Source organism: Ostreococcus tauri (assembly GCF_000214015.3).
Source record: "Ostreococcus tauri WGS project CAID00000000 data, contig chromosome 06, whole genome shotgun sequence".
NCBI lineage: Eukaryota > Viridiplantae > Chlorophyta > Mamiellophyceae > Mamiellales > Bathycoccaceae > Ostreococcus > Ostreococcus tauri.
Genome location: NC_014431.2, coordinates 493,023 through 509,364, shown reverse-complemented (window position 1 = coordinate 509,364; position 16,342 = coordinate 493,023). Strand labels below are relative to the sequence as shown.

Genomic DNA, 16,342 nt, shown 5'->3' with positions numbered 1-16,342 from the left:
GTTTGACGCCACATTCGCTCCAATATGTACAGATCGCTATGTATGCATTACAATCATATCACTGTCAAGCACTACACAATACGACTACCCAAATGTCCGACATTTCGAGCCATAAAAACGGGACGCATCGACGACCTCGCCCGTCGGATGGACGTCGATGATGGATCGAGACGACGCGCAGGGGAAGATGCACGTCGAAGCGAGGTGGAAAACACGTGTCGGGCGATCGCCACCGCTGGTGACTAACGAGGACTCACTGAGAGCGGCCGCGTTGGACTTGAGCAAAGTGCTCTCCATATATACTGTGGTACTCCTCAGATTCGGCTTCTGACGTGATGGACTCAAAATTTAGACAAGACGCCGGAACGCAAAACAGTATTCGCCAATCCTACTTGTGGAAAACTGCGATCGAATCTCAAGCTGCAAAGTACTCTGACCTCTCCGACGAGTTCGAAGTTGCAAGCGATCGTTGTTTGGCGCGTGGCCAGCTTGGTGTAGAACAATCTCATCCGAAGAGTTGTCGTTTGTACCTCGATTGTACCACGTCATGACGCCAGATGCCAGCTCAGAATACATAACACCGCCGTACCTCTTCGACTCGACGGGCAAGATCTGAACAGCGTAACTGCCTAAGGCAAGTGCAGTGTGATCAATGCCTACGGGTGTCCAGACTTCACTGAGTACGAACGTCTTCGTGAAGAAGTATATTGTGTCGACAGGTATGCCAGATGGAATCGGCATAGCAGTGCCCGTCTGTGCCGGAAATATACGTCGAAACCATATGTGATATGTTTGTGGGTCCACAAGGCCGTCGTTCGTAGAAAGTTGGAGTCTGAGATTTTTGCCGGTATTTTGCTGGTATGACGAGCGTTGAGTTCGAAGTTTGACGTACTTGCCGTTTATCGCATGACCAGCGGCGTGCAACGCTATCTCGTTTGACTCGTACGAATTCGTGCCCCCTGAGAACCATGACATGACGCCCGTGTATGTTTCTCGATACTGATTGCCACCATTACTGTATGTATTAACGTTGGCAATCTGGACGAAGTACGACCCTAAAGACAGGTCATCTCCGTGAATCCCGGTATCAATCCACTCGCCAGGTGACGTCGTCAGGGTCACCGGAAAGTAGGACAAATCATCCATGACGTTTCGCGGCGCGACACCACCGATGGGTGGCACCGACAGTGGATCGGGGAGCACTCGACGAAACTTGAAAGTGTAGCTTTGGGGATTTCTGGGCGTGCGCCCGCTGAGTCTGACTTGCAGTGACAGGGAACCGTGCGAGTTTTCGAGCGTTTGAAGCAAGATTTTATTGTCATTGCTTGCATGTCCAGCAGCGTGCAATAAGATATGACTTGCAGCTTGATCGTTTGTACCTCTGTTGTACCACGTCATTAGACCAGTGTAGGTTTCGCTCCATAGATTACCACCGACGCTGGCTGTGTTGACGGAATACATTTCGATGAGATACGAACCGGATTCGAGATCAGAGATTCCCGTGTCTACAAACCCGTCAGTCAACTGCAGCGTAACCGTGCGAACCTCGACAGTATCCATTGGAACTTTACGATCTGAATTCATAACTGCCCCTGCTGCTTGCATTTGTCGCTTCAGCGCATCAATACCTGCCGGGATAGGATGCGGGACCGATTTCGTGAACTGGCAGACGGGATTGCACGAATCGATGGGCTCATTTTGAGGGAGCGTACACGCGTGAAATAACTCTTGCGCGAGGTAGTTTCCGCGACTGTCGTGCGCCGCACTGATGAATGGCTCGAGATCAATCAAAGTCACCACTGGTTCCATACCGGCCGGTAGTTCGATCGTAGGAAGAGGTTTAAGTACGACTTGCGCGGCCAAGATCGTCTTCGGGATCTGCAAATAGGCTCCCGTGCCCAGTTGGCTGCGACGACACTGATTCTTCGTTGCATCGCTGTAATCCCAGTCGGTCCACATGGCGGTGAGCGATTCAGGTCCTGCATAACACATTGCGTCCCCTTCCTGCATTTGAGCGAAAATGTCGAATCCAATGTAGACATCCTGTCGCGCTTGAATATCAGGTCCCGCGCACACCGGACCGGCGCAAAGCGCGACGTACGCGCTGACAATCTCAGCCACCGCGCCGATTTGCATGCCAGCAACGGCATACCCGGCCAGTGGGCTATCGATGCTTATCTGCGGTGCACCGACACGCACGTAAGTTGCACTTGCGCTGCCTCCGAGTGACAAAGTGACGGGAAGGGCAACGGAAACTTCGAACTCAAACGAGCCTTCCACTTCCGCGCGGAAATAGTACGGTAGTCTAACATCCAATTCAACGGAAACCACCGCGAAGAGACCAGGCCCGATCGGGTAGACCAGTTCCTTAGAAATAGTTTCTTCCTTTTCAAAGAACTCGCTGAGTATTTCTCCCTCGCGAAACAAAACGTGCGACAATTCGACGCCGAACGACGCACCAAATTCCAGCGTACTGGTTGCTCGGATTTTCATGTGTTTCATTTCACTCAACGCCGAGATGAGATCAGCTCGGAAGTCTTCAAATACGTCTTCGAATGCGTTACCGCCGAGAGCCGCCTCGCCGCGGGCTTTTGCCGATGCGACACCCAGTTGACTCGTGACTGAGGGTTTGAATCCAGCTGCCCCCGTGTTAAAAATTTCATGCAAAACGACGAGTTCTTTATAAAATATTGTTTCTTTCTCCTTCAACTGCTTATGCAGCTCAGCTTGACGTTCGCGTACACTGTTCGCCTCTTCGCCAAGAAGTTTACGCCCCACGATTTGCTGCCCCATGTCTTTAATGCTTTCGACAACTCCTTTGACTCCGGAAGCCTCGTAAATCGCAACAAACATAGCGTGATACATTTTTAAGAAGCTTTGAATCAATCGCACAGCCACCTCGTGCGGAACATCGAATTCATGGAGCGTTTGACATAATCCAACGTGCAACGCCGGAAACTTCATGCGAAAAGCGTTCGGTGCGAACGCGTCGTTCGCAAACTTTTCCGGCCAGGGCATATCAGGGCTCGGACTTTCGTAGTCACTGAACACTTGCAATGGTATGTTATAGCAGTAGCCAGACCCAGTACCAAGCGAACCCACATCGGGGTACGTAGAATTACCGCGCATTCCGGAGATGCTCGAACTTTCGACGAGATCTTTGCCTTCAAATGCTCTCTTCACGTTATCGCGAAGATGGGTGAGAAACTCCGCTCGGTCCGCGCTTTGAGCACCGCGCGCTCCTCCAAGAGCGGCGGTGGCTGAAAAGCCGTCCATAGCGTCTACGAACGTCGTCTGAATCATTTCGAGCAAAGTATTTTCGTTGATCTTCAACCATGGATCCCAGATTAATCCGACGAGAGACTCTAATTTAGTTACGAGGTTGTCGGCGATTTCGGGCAGTTGCTTGACCGTGTCGACAATGTCGCAAAACGACACGCCACCCATCGACGGTAACTCAAGTTGCAGATCGATGTGAGCGTTTGGTAAGCCGACACTCACCGTGCCTCCACCCACGCATATACATTTCCTTTGACCCGCAATTCTGGGTGTGCAACCGCACTCTTCTGGCAGCCGCACGCTGACGGAGTCACCGTAGACGCTGTGAAGATTCGTCGAAAACGTCACCGCGCTCGCGGGACACGTCACCGTGGGAAAATGCAACGCCCCGAGCGCACCCACGGACGCGTCACCGATCGCGTCGACCGCCCGTCCTCGCGCGCGCGCCATCCCCACTCCCCCGTCCGCACCGACGCGCGCGGGCCCGAACGCCGTCCCGAGCGCGAGCGCGACGCACGCGCCGATGACGCCGCCGACGACGACGCCGCCGACGAACGCGCGCCGCGGCGACGTCCGCGCTCGGTTGACGAGCGCGGTCGTCTCGTCATCGTGTCCCCCCGCGAGCGCGCCGTACGTCATGCCCGACGCGTCGTGACGCGCGTCGTCGTCGTCGTCTTTGGTGTTGAGACGCGCGTCGGGGGCGCGTCAACCGTCAAGCAATTCGCTCCAATATGTACAGATCGCTATGTATGCAGTACAATCATATCACGGTCAAGAATTACACAATACGACTACCCAAATGTCCGACATTTCGAGCTATAAAAACGGGACGCATCGACGACCGCGCGCCCGTCGGCGTCGTCGCCGTCTCTTTACGCCGCGCGAGCTTCGATAAGGTGCGCGCGATGACTCGACGACGATGCGCGATGGCGTGCGCGCGTATGGACGACGTCGGGATGGACGTCGATGATGGATCGAGACGACGCGCAGGGGAAGATGCACGTCGAAGCGAGGTGGAAAACGCGTGTCGGGCGATCGCCGCCGCTCCGCGCTGGTGGCGCTCGAGCGACGCGTGTGCGACGACGTCCAACGCATGGATCGATAGAGAAAGATCGATTCATCTCGATGGGCACGCGCGATCGGCGATTGGCTCGAGCGAAGGCGCGCGAGTACGGCGAGAGAGACGTCGCGTGACCCTAAGCTCAAGCCCTAGTGCGGCAAATCGACATCGACGAGCGAGATGACTGACGACGACGCGACGTGTGTGCGCGACGAATGCAGATGGTGAAGTACGCGAGAGAACCGGAAGACTCCGAAAAGTCCGCCAAGGCGCGTGGCTCGGACCTTCGCATCTCTTTCAAGAACATGCGCGAGTGCTGCCAGGCCATCAAGGGCAAGTCCCTCGCCGATGCGGAGCAATACTTGAAGGATGTGCTCGCGATGAAGCGATGCGTCGTGTTCCGCCGTTTCTGTGGTGGCGTCGGCCGTACCGCGCAAGCGAAAAACGAAGGCTCCACCAATGGCCAAGGTCGCTGGCCGAAGAAGGCCGCTGAGGCGCTCCTCGGCTTGTTGGGCAACGCCCGTAGCAACGCCACCACCAAGGGCTTGGACTTGGAGAACCTCCACGTGTCCCACGTCCAGTGCAACAAGGCCATCCCGCAGCGCCGCCGTACCTACCGTGCGCACGGTCGCATCAACCCGTACATGTCCAACCCATGCCACATCGAGCTTGTTGTCAGCGAGAAGGTTGAGGCGGTCAAGCGTGAGGCGGAACCGGCGAACCTTACTCGCCGACAAAAGGCGAAGCTTCGCTCCGGTTCCAAGAGCAACTAAGCGAGGGTCGTTTCTAGAGTGGTGGGTTGTTGCGCGAACGACGGGTTGTTCGCAGGACTAGACTTGTAAAGGAGCTATTCGTTCCTGTTCATTCCCTAGCTTCTCAACTACAAACTGCAAGCTGATCCAACGCAACTGCGCGCGCGTTACAAAAATAAGCTTGCTACGAAGACGATGTCGCGTTTTACCTTTTCGCTCGCCAGAAGAAACTTCTCCTGTAACTCATTCTCTCCTATCACCCTACAGGCGTCGGCAAGCTGTCGCAAAACCTCCTCAACTCTGCGAATAGCGCGAACGATCGAGCCCTCGAATAAATCTGTCATCTTCATGATTTCGGCAAACTTATTGCCCTTACACCAGGCGATCATGATTTCCATAAGTTCACTTCTGAAACCATCCACGTACTCTTCGATATCGACGTGCATCTTGCACTCGACCATTTGCTTTCCAACCTTGCGTGCGACCTCCTTCAGGCGATTGTATACCTCGGCGGTTTTTTCGCTCAACTTGGCTGCATTTCGAGATCTTTCGCGCCAAACGAGGCATGATACCAACGCAACGAGCATGTCCACATCCACCTCTTTGAAAGTTCCGTTAAAGATGAGCTCTGCCGTGACGAGCTCGTCTACCGATGCGAGCTCGCATGCGACCCTTCCCTTGGTTTGCACAACGCCCTCGGCGCTCGTGTGTCCAAGACGTCTCAGCACACGTCGCATCTGCTTGAGTTTATCTCGCATGATCAATCCCGCAGCTGCCTTGGCGTCTCGTTTAGCCTGCTTTAATGCGATTGAGAGCTGCCTCTTCTCTCGATGAGCGTAGAGTTTCTCTGGGAGGCGCTCGCTCGAAGCAATCGGATGCTTCCTCATCATCGATTTGATACCTTCAATTCTCTTCAATAGCTTTGCGAAATTATCGTTGTTGATTTTCATATCCTTCTCGAAGTCGAGCACGGGAACGCCATCTGGGAATCGCTTGATGACCTCGCCTACGCTGCTCATGCATTGATCTCTCGCCTCTCGCGGATGCAGATCCTTCGGCAGGTAAACGCGCACGCTACTCATGATGTCGATCTGCTCAAGCGGGAAACGGAGGATACGCGGCTCCGTCGATTCATCACTGTCGTTCGGGAGCACGATTTCGTATCTTTCGCTCTTATCTTTTACCGTCAGCGGCGTCTTGCCGTTACGGTTTTCACGAGTGCGCACCAAGATGTCGACGCCGTATGCAGCTTTGCCAGACTTACCACCGCCGCCGATGCGTTCAAATGAGACGATCATACCCCACACGACGTCATCCTCTCCTGGTTCTGTCCCCGGAGCCGGAATCTTGATCGCTTCTTCTTCGGTTGAATTGAACACCGAAGGTACCTTGGTGCACACTCTAACTAAACGGCCAGGTTGAAGAAACGGAACAGCGTACGTAGGCGTGTTCGTAACCACCCTCCGCTCTCGAATCATCGCGTCGAGGCCGTCTTGTAACTTAACGTATTCATCAACGGCGTTCTCATCTTCGATATGCACGGCGTCTCGCTCCTTCTCAATCTCGACGATCTTCGCTTCGATTCCGGGAAGAGCGCGGTCGTTCTGGAACTGTGCGAACGAGGATTGGATGAGTGATTCTGGATCCGCGCCCTCGACGCGCATCAAGTTCAGAATCATGGCATAGTTCAAGCGAAATGCGCTGTCAAGTGTATCGGACTGACCGTGCAACATATTCTTCGCCACCGGTGGGTCCATACGCTCGTCCATCATGAGGATGACCAGACCGCGGTCGTCTTTCCCACGACGACCTGCTCTGCCTGACATTTGAATATATTCGCCAGAAGTGATCCATCTGAAGCCCGCGCCGTCGAACTTTCTCGGCGAACAAAACACGACCGTACGAGCGGGCATGTTCAGGCCTACGGACATGGTCTCGGTGGCAAAAAGCACCTTGATCAATCCCTCTTGGAACAATATTTCAATCACTTCCTTGAGAATTGGCAACAGCCCGGAGTGGTGCACGCCGAGGCCTCGTCTCAAGAGATTCGGTAGATTCGCAACTTGCGGTAATCGTTTATCCTCTTCCGACAGTGCGTCCATGGCGTTCCAATAAATCGTGTCGATGAGTTTCTTTTCGTCGTCGTCACACAAGTCGACCTTGTGCAAAGAGTTAGCCATCTTCTCACATTCGTGCTTGTTGAAAGCGAAAACGATCACAGGATCGTAATTCCGCTCGACCACCATGCGAATGATTTTAAAAATGTCTTGATTTACGGCTTCGTTTTTCCCGTCATCGCCCCGTCCTCGATTCGCCACGCGCGCTGCGGCTGTTCCTCCGCTGTCCGAGATGACGGTGACTGCCTGCTCAAAGTTGCTGTCCCTAAAATTCGATTGCCGATCCATGACCAGGAAGATACCCTCCCCGTTCGCGGGAAATATATAGTGCTCCAGTGGCGTCGGACGGAAATCCGTGTAGACGATGTGACACGGCTGGTTATGGGTCTTACACACCCACTCTGCGAACTCACGAGCGTTCGGTATCGTCGCTGACAGGAACACATACTTCACCATGTCCGGCAAAAGAACGATCGATTCCTCCCAAACCACCCCTCGCTCGCTGTCTCGCATGTAGTGAATCTCGTCGTAAATAACCCATCCCACCTCTCGCATGACCTCGCCACCCTTGTATAGCATTGACCGCAACACCTCGGTCGTCATCACCAGACACGAAGCGCTCGGATTGATGACCACGTCCCCGGTCATCAAACCCACGTCCTCAAACTCTTCTCGCAGTTCGCGGTACTTTTGATTACTCAACGCCTTCAACGGCGACGTGTATACCACGCGCTGTCCGTCTCTGATCGCCATCGCGATAGCATACTCCGCCACCACCGTCTTCCCCGCCGACGTGTGCGCGCTCACCAGCACGCTCTCCTTCCGCTCCAGCACCTCCACCGCTTTCTGCTGAAACGTGTCCAACTCGAACGGGTACGATTTTGCCGGCTTCGTCGGCGTCTCGATCGCGCCCTCGTCCCTCGGTGCGCTCGTGGATGTCTCGTCTGTCGTCGCCGCCGCCTTTGGCCGAACGACGTCGTGCAAACACCCGTGTCCGATGCCCGTGGGCGCGATCCGTCGCCCGCCAGCGGCGAGCACGGCGTCCTCGTCGGTGCGGTGCCTCTTCGCGGGCGGGCGCGACGCGGGCGACGTCGATCGTCGGCGCATTTCGTTGAGAGCGATGCGTCAAAAAGTGCGGTGCGACTCTCCTCGCGCGTTATTCCTTCACGCGTGCGCGCGCGCGATGACCTCAACGCGCGGATGCGTCCGCGGAGTCGAGCTCCACGCGCACGTCGGCGGATGCGTGCGTCCGGAGACTTTGCGAGAGCTCGCGCGAGAGAGAGGTTTCGAATCGAAATGTGACGAAGTGCTCGAGCGCGCTTTTTCTTGCGCAGCCGCGAACTCGAGCCCAGGAGAGACCTTAAAGAGGTGTTTCGATGTATTCGCGATCGCGCACGCGGCGTGTGACACGCCGAGCGCGATTCGAAGGGTGTGTGCGGAGTGCGTTGAGGATTTCCGCGCAGACGGGTGCGCATACGTTGAGCTCAGGACGACGCCGAAGGATTTGGTAGGGGCGAATGGGGAGTTCAAGATGACAAAACGGTCGTACACGGAGGCGGCGTGTGCGGGATTGGCCGACGCCGGGGGATTAGGGGATGGAAGCGATGGTCGGTGCGTCGCTCGGCTCGTGCTGTCGATCGATCGAGGACGGGACGATACAAAGGAAAAGGCGATGGAGACGGTGCAGTTAGCGGCGGAGTTCATGCATAGAGGCGTTGTTGGGGTCGACCTGAGCGGTGCACCGCATAAGGGGAGCTGGGAGTTGTACGAGGATGCGCTCAAAGAGGCGAGACAGCTTGGGTTGGGCATCGTGTTGCACTGCGGCGAAGTCGTGGATACCAAGGACGAGCAGGCGAAAATGATCGCGTTCAAGCCCGAGCGTCTGGGACACTGTGTGTACACAGTACGAGATGATGATTTATACGGGCGTCTTCTGGCGTCGAAGATTCCAGTGGAGCTGTGCTTAACGAGCAACGTTATGACGCGCTCGTGCGATTCTGTTTCGGAGCATCACGCTAAGAAGCTCTTGAGAGACGGCGCGCCAATTTGCTTCTGCACGGACGACACTTGGGTATTTAATACGACGCTACGTCGCGAATACGCCATAGCATGTGACGCGTTTGGGCTCACCATGAACGATATTCGCGACATGGCGATTCGAGCGATGAATTTCGCGTTGTGCGATGAACACGTCAAGATTAAAGTTATCGAGCAAATGTAAGCGTGACAAGTAGTATAGTAGTACAAGCGATAAGGTCGCGATGCGTCACTGAATTGAACAACATCCACCCTGGGCTTTCTTCGCGAACAGCTCGGGGCGCAAACGGACATCAATAACCGTGTCGAACACCGTCTGTAAGCCGCTCTGCGTTAACGCACTACACTCCACGTACGCCGTCGCCTTGATGCGCTCGCTCAGAGCCTCCCCCTCCACCCGTCCAATAACCCCTTTCGCGCTGTCCCTGAGATCAATCTTTGTGCACACGAGCACGATCGGCGTCCCAGGCGACTTGGCTCGTAGCTCCTGTACCCACTTCGTCTCCACGCTCTCGTAGCTCTCCCGCGAGTCGCATGAGAACGCCAACAGCATCGCATCCGCCGCGTCGTAACTCAGCGGTCTAAACGCCGCATATTCATCCTGACCCGCGGTGTCCCACAACCCGAGGCTCACCGTTCGTCCGTCCTGCAGCGTCACGTTTTTGCTGTAGTTGTCGAAAATCGTCGGCATGTGATCCGTCGGGAACGTGTTCGTCGCGTAGCACATCAGCATCGATGTCTTCCCCACAGCTCCGTCGCCTACGACGACGCACTTCACGGACATGTGATCGATCGCCATCGCGCGCGCGCTTACCGTCGACGAGCGACGTTCGAGATTTCCGCGACGAGGATCCAGTTCACGGAGATCCTTCCTCTGCCCGGCGCCGCTCGTCCCTCGCGGACTCTTTCGACGCGCGCTGAACGCGCCGACGAACGCCCTTCGCACGTCTGCTCGACCGTTCGAACGCTCGCTCGCGCGCGCGCGTCGAACGCGCGTCGCACACTGACGCGTGTGTACTTTCTCGAAATGAGGTGGCAACCGTCTCCGCACTCGCGCGCGCGCGGCGCCGCACGCGCTCGCGTCTCCCCGCTCGGCGCATGTCTCGACGACGTCGACACGTCCGCGACCTGGCGTCGGACGACGTCGTCGAGCTCGACGACGACGACGTCGTGTGCGTCGCGGTCGCCAACCTCGGCTCAAACTTACTCGACGTCGAGCGCGGCGACGACGGCACGCGGGCGATCGTGCGAGTGCCGAATAAGTTTAAGGATCTCGCGCGGTTTCGGAAGGGCACGCACGTCGTCGCCGCGTTCGCGGAGGCGGCGACGCGAGAGGGAGAACGGGTGACGGGAGAGGTGCGACGCGTGCTGTACGAGACGCAGAGGAAGGAATTGCGGAAAAGGAACGACGGAAGCTGGCCGGAGCGGTTCGAGGAGAGGGACGTGATTGGTGAGGGCGATGCAGACGCGGGAGACGGGTGCGCGATGGGACGGGAGTTGCGGAAGGCGCTGAACGACGCGGAGGCGGAGGACAACGAGGCGGCGGCTGTGAGAGACGACGACGACGGCGACGACGACGACGACGACGACGACGATTTACCTCCAATATCGGTGAACCAAAACCGTCGTCGCGTCGTGACGTACGTCGACAGCGACGAGAGCGATAGCGATAGCGATAGCGATTAGAGTCGAGTATTTTTTGCAGCCGCCCTCGCGCGAGTCGCGAGTCGACTCGACACCTCGACGCGCGGGATGTCCCACGCCACCGCCGCGTTCGCAATCGCCTCGCGCGCGTGTCCGACGAGGCACGCGGTATCGCGCGAGCGCCAAGCGTCGTCGTCGACGCGTCACGAGCGCCCGAACGCTCGAGGTCGAAACTTCGCCGTCGTCCTCTCCGCGACGCCCTCGAGCTCGAGCGCGGACGCGAGCGGAACGCGAGCGCTCGCGGTGTTCGTCAGCGGCGGTGGGTCGAACATGCGCGCGATTTCGGACGCGTGCGAGCGAGGAGAGGTCAAGGGACGCATCGCAGTCGTGGTGACAAACGCGCCCGACTGCGGCGGCGCGCGGTGGGCGCGGGACAGAGGGATCGACGTGTTAATTTATCCGAAAAAGAAGGCAACGAACGAAGGGTTGAGTGCGGACGAGCTCGTTCGGACGCTGAAGGATGAGCGCGGGGTGGATTACGTCCTACTCGCGGGATACCTGCGGCTGATACCGCCCGAGCTGTGTCGAGCGTACGAGCGGCGCATGGTGAACATCCACCCGGCGCTTCTCCCGGCGTTCGGGGGGAAGGGCATGCACGGCGAGAACGTTCACAAGGCTGTTCTCGCCTCGGGCGTTCGCTTCACCGGCCCCACCGTGCACTTTGTCGACGAGGAGTTTGACAAGGGAAAGATCGTCGCCCAGGCGTGCGTCCCGGTGCTCGACGACGACGACCACTTCGCGATCGCCGAGCGCGTGCTCGAGCAGGAGCACCGCCTGTTCCCATCCGTCGTCGCCGCGCTGTGCGACGATCGCGTCAGGTTTCGTGAAGACGGCGTTCCTTGCATCATCGATAGATAGCCCGTTTGCAACCGTCCGCGTCCCGTCGTCAATGCCACATGTCCGATTTCATGACCGTTCGCCGAGAATCGCGTTTGAAATCGAATTCCCACACCTTCGCGTCGTCACACGCGCGCGTCCGCATCGCGACGCGATACGACGCCGCGCGTCGAGGACGACGTACGGTCCGAGCTCGTCGTGGGAGACGCGCGAGACGTGCGCGCGCGCGGACGCGTCGACGCGTTTTAAAGAGCGCGTGATCCACCATGTTCTACTCGCAGTACATCCTCGCCAAGCGCGGCCCGCTCGGGACGATCTGGATCGCCGCGCATCTCGATCGGAAACTGCGGAAGAATCAGATCGCTGAGACAGACATCGTGTCTTCAGTTCGTACGTGTGCGAGGCGACGACGCGAGAAAGAAGGATGCGAGGAACGCGGGTGGGATTTTGAACGCGAGGGACGACGGAGAAGTACGACGCGCGCGATGAAGCGTGATGCGTGAGCGAGAGTGAGGTCACTGACGGTGTTTACGTGCGTCTCGTTCGTTGTCGTAGGATCGATCATCAATCCCGAGGCTCCGCTCGCGCTGAGGTTGTCCGGGCAATTGATGCTAGGGGTGGTTCGCATTTACGGGCGCAAGGTGAACTATCTCTTCCAGGATTGCTCCGAGGCTTTGGTGAAGATCAAGCAAGTGTTCCGTCCGGGGACGGTGGATTTACCAGCGGATGCGGCGAAGGCACCGGACGCGACGATCACACTGCCGGATAACTACGATGACTTGGAATTCTTTTTCAACCCGGCGTCCGTGGGGGCAACGCAGGGTCGAGCGAGTGTGAGCAGAGAGCACATCACACTCGCGGACGATGACGATGGGTTCGAGGGGCAGTTTGAGTACAATGAGCATTTACCAGAGGAGGACGAACGTCTCGAGGACGACGTGGAGGTTGAAGTTTTCCGTTCGCAAGTCATGGAGGCTGGCGTCCAGCTGGAGGACTACGACTACGTGCACGACGAGTACGCTGCGCCGCCGGAGGAGGACGAAGATAACGCTGCGGTTGACGACGATGGCTTCGGTGACGATGATCAGGAGGTGATGCCGCTGGCGCTCGATCCTGATCTCATGCAGGAGGACGACGTTTTTGGCCCCAGACAAAGCATCGACGGCGATAGCATTTTCGGCGGCGCGCTACCTCTGCCATCCATTCCGGGTTCGAGCATCGCCGGCGATCGTCCGGATGATCGTGTTCCGGGACCGGCCAGCAAGCGTAGAAAGGTCGAACGCGTGGTCGTGTTCGATCGCGCTACCGCGCTCTCAAACGACCAGATTCGCGCGCAACTGAGGGATACGCGCGATATCGTCAAGGACTCAATGCAACTGGACGTAGACGACATCTTGTCCGATCCAGAAACGTTAGAGGCAAGCTTACGTTCGCGATTGATGGCGTGCGATGTCGGTAGCAAGCTCAATGATGCGTATAGAAAGGCTAGTACCATATGCTGGGGGCGTCCTGAGGGTGAGGCTCGTCCGGCACGGGAGGGTGACGATGCCGAAACTGCAACTCCGTTCGCCATGAAGTTCAACTACGCCGACGATGATGATGGATTCAGTCCCGACGGCGGCGGGTTCGTCGGTGCAGATGACCTGAATCACGAAATGCCCGTGGATGACGACACAGAGGAACAGGATGGTGAGGTTGACTGGAACGTCAACTCGAAGCTCATGCTGGAGCACCTGACGAGCGCCTTTGCCTCGTCGGGCGATCTCCCGCTGTCTCTCCACGACTTGACCGCTGGCAAGAAGAAGCGTGAAGCGGCTAGAATGTTCTACCAAGTGTTAGTCTTGAACGCGCACGAGTACCTGTCCGTTGGACAGGAAACCGCGTATGGCGACGTTGCGCTTTCAAAGGGGAAAGCCTTCTCAACTGCTGCGTGAACAAATGTAATCAAATCGAATGAAATTGTCGAAAAATGTTGGGCTCGCAAGCGCTGTAACTTTATTACAACACGAAACGCTACGTTGTCTCGTGAAACGGTTAGAACCGTGCGGTGAATTGTGTTTGAATCATCAGAATTTCATCGTAAGCGTTTCACGTCTGAGCGGCGAGCGCGTCTGCCTTGGCGATGGGAACGACAACCTCAGCCTTCTTGGTCGTCTCCGGAGTGCCGAAGTACATTTCTTCGAGCACGCCTTCCCACTTCTTCGCCGGCTCCGCCCAAGTCAAGTCTTGGGAAATGCACGTGGCAGACATCTTCTTGTACAGCGGAGTCGAGAAGTCCGCCGCGGCAGAAGCGCACGTCTCAACCATGGCGTCGACGTCCGCCGGGAGGAGGTCATCGGCATCCATGGCGCCCATGTGGTAACCCGTGACACCCTCCTTGACGGTATCGACGAGACCGCCGGTGGAAGAGACGATCGGGACGGTGCCGTATTGCATGGCGTGAAGTTGGATCAAGCCGCACGGCTCGAAGCGAGACGGAACCATCAAGAAGTCGGCACCAGCGTTGATGAAGTGCGCCAACGGAGCGGAGAACTTGACGACGCCGGCGCAGTTCGGTTCGGCGGCATCGAGCTTTTCGAGCGCCGTTTCCATAACCTTCTTACCCGTGCCCAAGATGACGACTTGCGCGTTCGGGACAGCCTTGAGAAGCTTCGGGACGGCTTCGAACATGATGTCGCAGCCCTTTTGCTCTTCGAGACGACCGATGTAACCGAAGACCGGCGCGGTCGGGTCGAGCGGAAGTCCAACTTCGGCTTGAAGCGCTTGCTTGGCCGCAGCCTTGCCTTCGACGACGGTGGTCTTGTCGTACGGCACGTCGATGAACTTGTCCTTCGCCGGGTTCCACTCCGCCGGGTCCATGCCGTTGACGATGCCTTCCATACCGAACTCGCGGATGACGTGGTCCAGTTCGACGCCCTTGGCTTTGCTGGAAGCGATTTCCTTGGCGTAGTTCTCGGACACGGTCAAGTTCCTGTCGGAGTTCATGAAACCAGCCTTGAGCCAGTTGACCTTGCGGTAAATCTTGCCGTCGAAGTCCTCCTTACCTTGCTCCTTGGCCGGCGTGTTTTCGTCGTACACCTTGGAGTAACCGTCTTCGAAGAAGAAGTCGTCAGCCGCGTCTTCCGGCAAGCCGTACTTGGACATCGGCTGCGGGAAGAAGCGACCTTGGAAGGCGATGTTGTGGATGGTCATCGCGCACTTGGCCTTGGCAAACATGCCCGCCGGCTTGAGCACCTTGTTCAAGATGACCGGAACGAGCGCAGAATGCCAGTCGTTAGCGACGAAGATGACGTCCTCGCCGTAACCAAGATCGGTGAGCGCCATCGGCGCCTTGAGAGCGGCGTGGCAGAACATCGCGAAGCGCTCTTGGTTGTCGGCGAAGTCGTGGCCAGACTTTTCGCCGTACAGCTTGGAACCCGTCTTGCCCCAAACCTTGGCCAAGAAGTCGGGGTGATCGACGAAGATGCGATCGACGCCCTGCTTCTTCTCGTGGAAGAACCCGACAGACTTGCCGAGCGCTTCGACGTGCACGGAGGTGTCCCACGCGCCAGCGTACTGATCGTAACGCGGAGAGACGGTCATCACCTTGTGCCCGCGCTTCGCGAGCTCCACCGGAAGCGACCCGACGACGTCCCCGAGCCCCCCGGTCTTACTCCACGGCGAGCACTCCGCGGAAACAAAAACAATCTTCATCGGTCGCGTACTCTTCGCGATCTCCGCGATCGTCGTCGTCGATTCCTTCGCCCGCGCGCGAACGCCCGCGCGTCCCGCCCGACGCGCATTCGTCTTCGCCTCGAACGCCGTTCGACTCATCCTACGCGCGCGCGCGCACACACCGCCGAACGCATTCGTCAGTCACTCCACACGTCATCGACCCCCACCACGACGCCCGCGCCGTCGTCACGACGTCGCGATCGTCCCGAACACCCGTCGCTCTCGGACGATCGCGATCCGTCGGTTCGCGCGTCGACGTCGATCCCCGACCGTCGTTCGCGCGCGTCGCGCATCCACGCGCGCGCGCGACGCCGCGACGCGCGATCGACGTACGGAACACGCGCGCGCGAGGTGCGCGTCGCCGACATCTTTCACGCGGTCGTCGCGCGCGACAATGCGCGCGACGCGCGCGATGCGATGCGATGACGCTGGCGCGAAAACGAGCGGCGCACGACGCGCGCGGGCGACGGGCGCGCGGTGGGGGGTTTTCACCCGTGTGCGATGGATCACGACGCGGGAAAAAATCTCCCGCGCGCGATCGCGGGGGCGATCATGGATCATGACTCGACCGTGGGGGGGGGACGGTTCTCGAGTCGTGGGCGTCGACATCCATCGCGATCGCGATCGCGCGGTGTGCGGGACATCGATACATTTGATACAAATAGGCGAAAGTCTCGAGGGGTTACTGATATCCGATCAACATTGGATGTTCTGTACGAGTGCATATGGTGTACTCTGTGAAGAATATGTCTGTGTGACGCACGCGCGCGATCGCGATCGCGCATCGCGCGACGACGCGCGCGCGACGCGACGGACGCGCGCGTGAACGACGGCGCGGACGC

General features: G+C 57.8%; 9 protein-coding genes across 9 annotated transcripts; 5 read left to right on the top strand and 4 right to left on the bottom strand.

Annotated features, from left to right (window-relative positions):
- Positions 1–348: 348 nt before the first annotated feature.
- On the bottom strand, positions 349–3,918 carry OT_ostta06g03030 (unnamed product; the record flags this gene model as incomplete). The annotated part of the gene is made up of 1 exon (XM_003079892.2): positions 349–3,918. One exon carries the CDS (start codon positions 3,916–3,918, stop codon positions 349–351), a length of 3,570 nt encoding a protein of 1,189 aa, XP_003079940.2.
- A 642-nt stretch (positions 3,919–4,560) lies between these two features.
- Positions 4,561–5,112, top strand: OT_ostta06g03020 (Ribosomal protein L22/L17, conserved site; the record flags this gene model as incomplete). Its single annotated transcript, XM_003079891.2, has 1 exon — positions 4,561–5,112. One exon carries the CDS (start codon positions 4,561–4,563, stop codon positions 5,110–5,112), a length of 552 nt encoding a protein of 183 aa, XP_003079939.2.
- Positions 5,113–5,258: 146 nt separating this feature from the next.
- OT_ostta06g03010 (Helicase, C-terminal) lies at positions 5,259–8,315 on the bottom strand (the record flags this gene model as incomplete). The annotated part of the gene is made up of 1 exon (XM_003079890.1): positions 5,259–8,315. The coding sequence occupies one exon, from the start codon at positions 8,313–8,315 to the stop codon at positions 5,259–5,261; it is 3,057 nt and encodes a 1,018-aa protein (XP_003079938.1).
- Positions 8,316–8,328: 13 nt separating this feature from the next.
- Positions 8,329–9,429, top strand: OT_ostta06g03000 (Adenosine/AMP deaminase domain; the record flags this gene model as incomplete). The annotated part of the gene is made up of 1 exon (XM_003079888.2): positions 8,329–9,429. One exon carries the CDS (start codon positions 8,329–8,331, stop codon positions 9,427–9,429), a length of 1,101 nt encoding a protein of 366 aa, XP_003079936.2.
- A 45-nt stretch (positions 9,430–9,474) lies between these two features.
- OT_ostta06g02990 (Small GTPase superfamily, Rho type) lies at positions 9,475–10,044 on the bottom strand (the record flags this gene model as incomplete). Its single annotated transcript, XM_003079887.1, has 1 exon — positions 9,475–10,044. One exon carries the CDS (start codon positions 10,042–10,044, stop codon positions 9,475–9,477), a length of 570 nt encoding a protein of 189 aa, XP_003079935.1.
- Positions 10,045–10,343: 299 nt separating this feature from the next.
- OT_ostta06g02980 (Nucleic acid-binding, OB-fold) lies at positions 10,344–10,931 on the top strand (the record flags this gene model as incomplete). Its single annotated transcript, XM_022984051.1, has 1 exon — positions 10,344–10,931. The coding sequence occupies one exon, from the start codon at positions 10,344–10,346 to the stop codon at positions 10,929–10,931; it is 588 nt and encodes a 195-aa protein (XP_022839249.1).
- Positions 10,932–10,997: 66 nt separating this feature from the next.
- OT_ostta06g02970 (Formyl transferase, N-terminal) lies at positions 10,998–11,807 on the top strand (the record flags this gene model as incomplete). The annotated part of the gene is made up of 1 exon (XM_022984050.1): positions 10,998–11,807. One exon carries the CDS (start codon positions 10,998–11,000, stop codon positions 11,805–11,807), a length of 810 nt encoding a protein of 269 aa, XP_022839248.1.
- A 245-nt stretch (positions 11,808–12,052) lies between these two features.
- Positions 12,053–13,720, top strand: OT_ostta06g02960 (Rad21/Rec8-like protein, N-terminal; the record flags this gene model as incomplete). The annotated part of the gene is made up of 2 exons (XM_022984049.1): positions 12,053–12,176; positions 12,342–13,720. 2 exons carry the CDS (start codon positions 12,053–12,055, stop codon positions 13,718–13,720), a joined length of 1,503 nt encoding a protein of 500 aa, XP_022839247.1.
- A 154-nt stretch (positions 13,721–13,874) lies between these two features.
- On the bottom strand, positions 13,875–15,868 carry OT_ostta06g02940 (Glycosyl transferase, family 1; the record flags this gene model as incomplete). The annotated part of the gene is made up of 2 exons (XM_022984048.1): positions 13,875–15,600; positions 15,834–15,868. 2 exons carry the CDS (start codon positions 15,866–15,868, stop codon positions 13,875–13,877), a joined length of 1,761 nt encoding a protein of 586 aa, XP_022839246.1.
- Between the last annotated feature and the right edge of the window lie 474 nt (positions 15,869–16,342).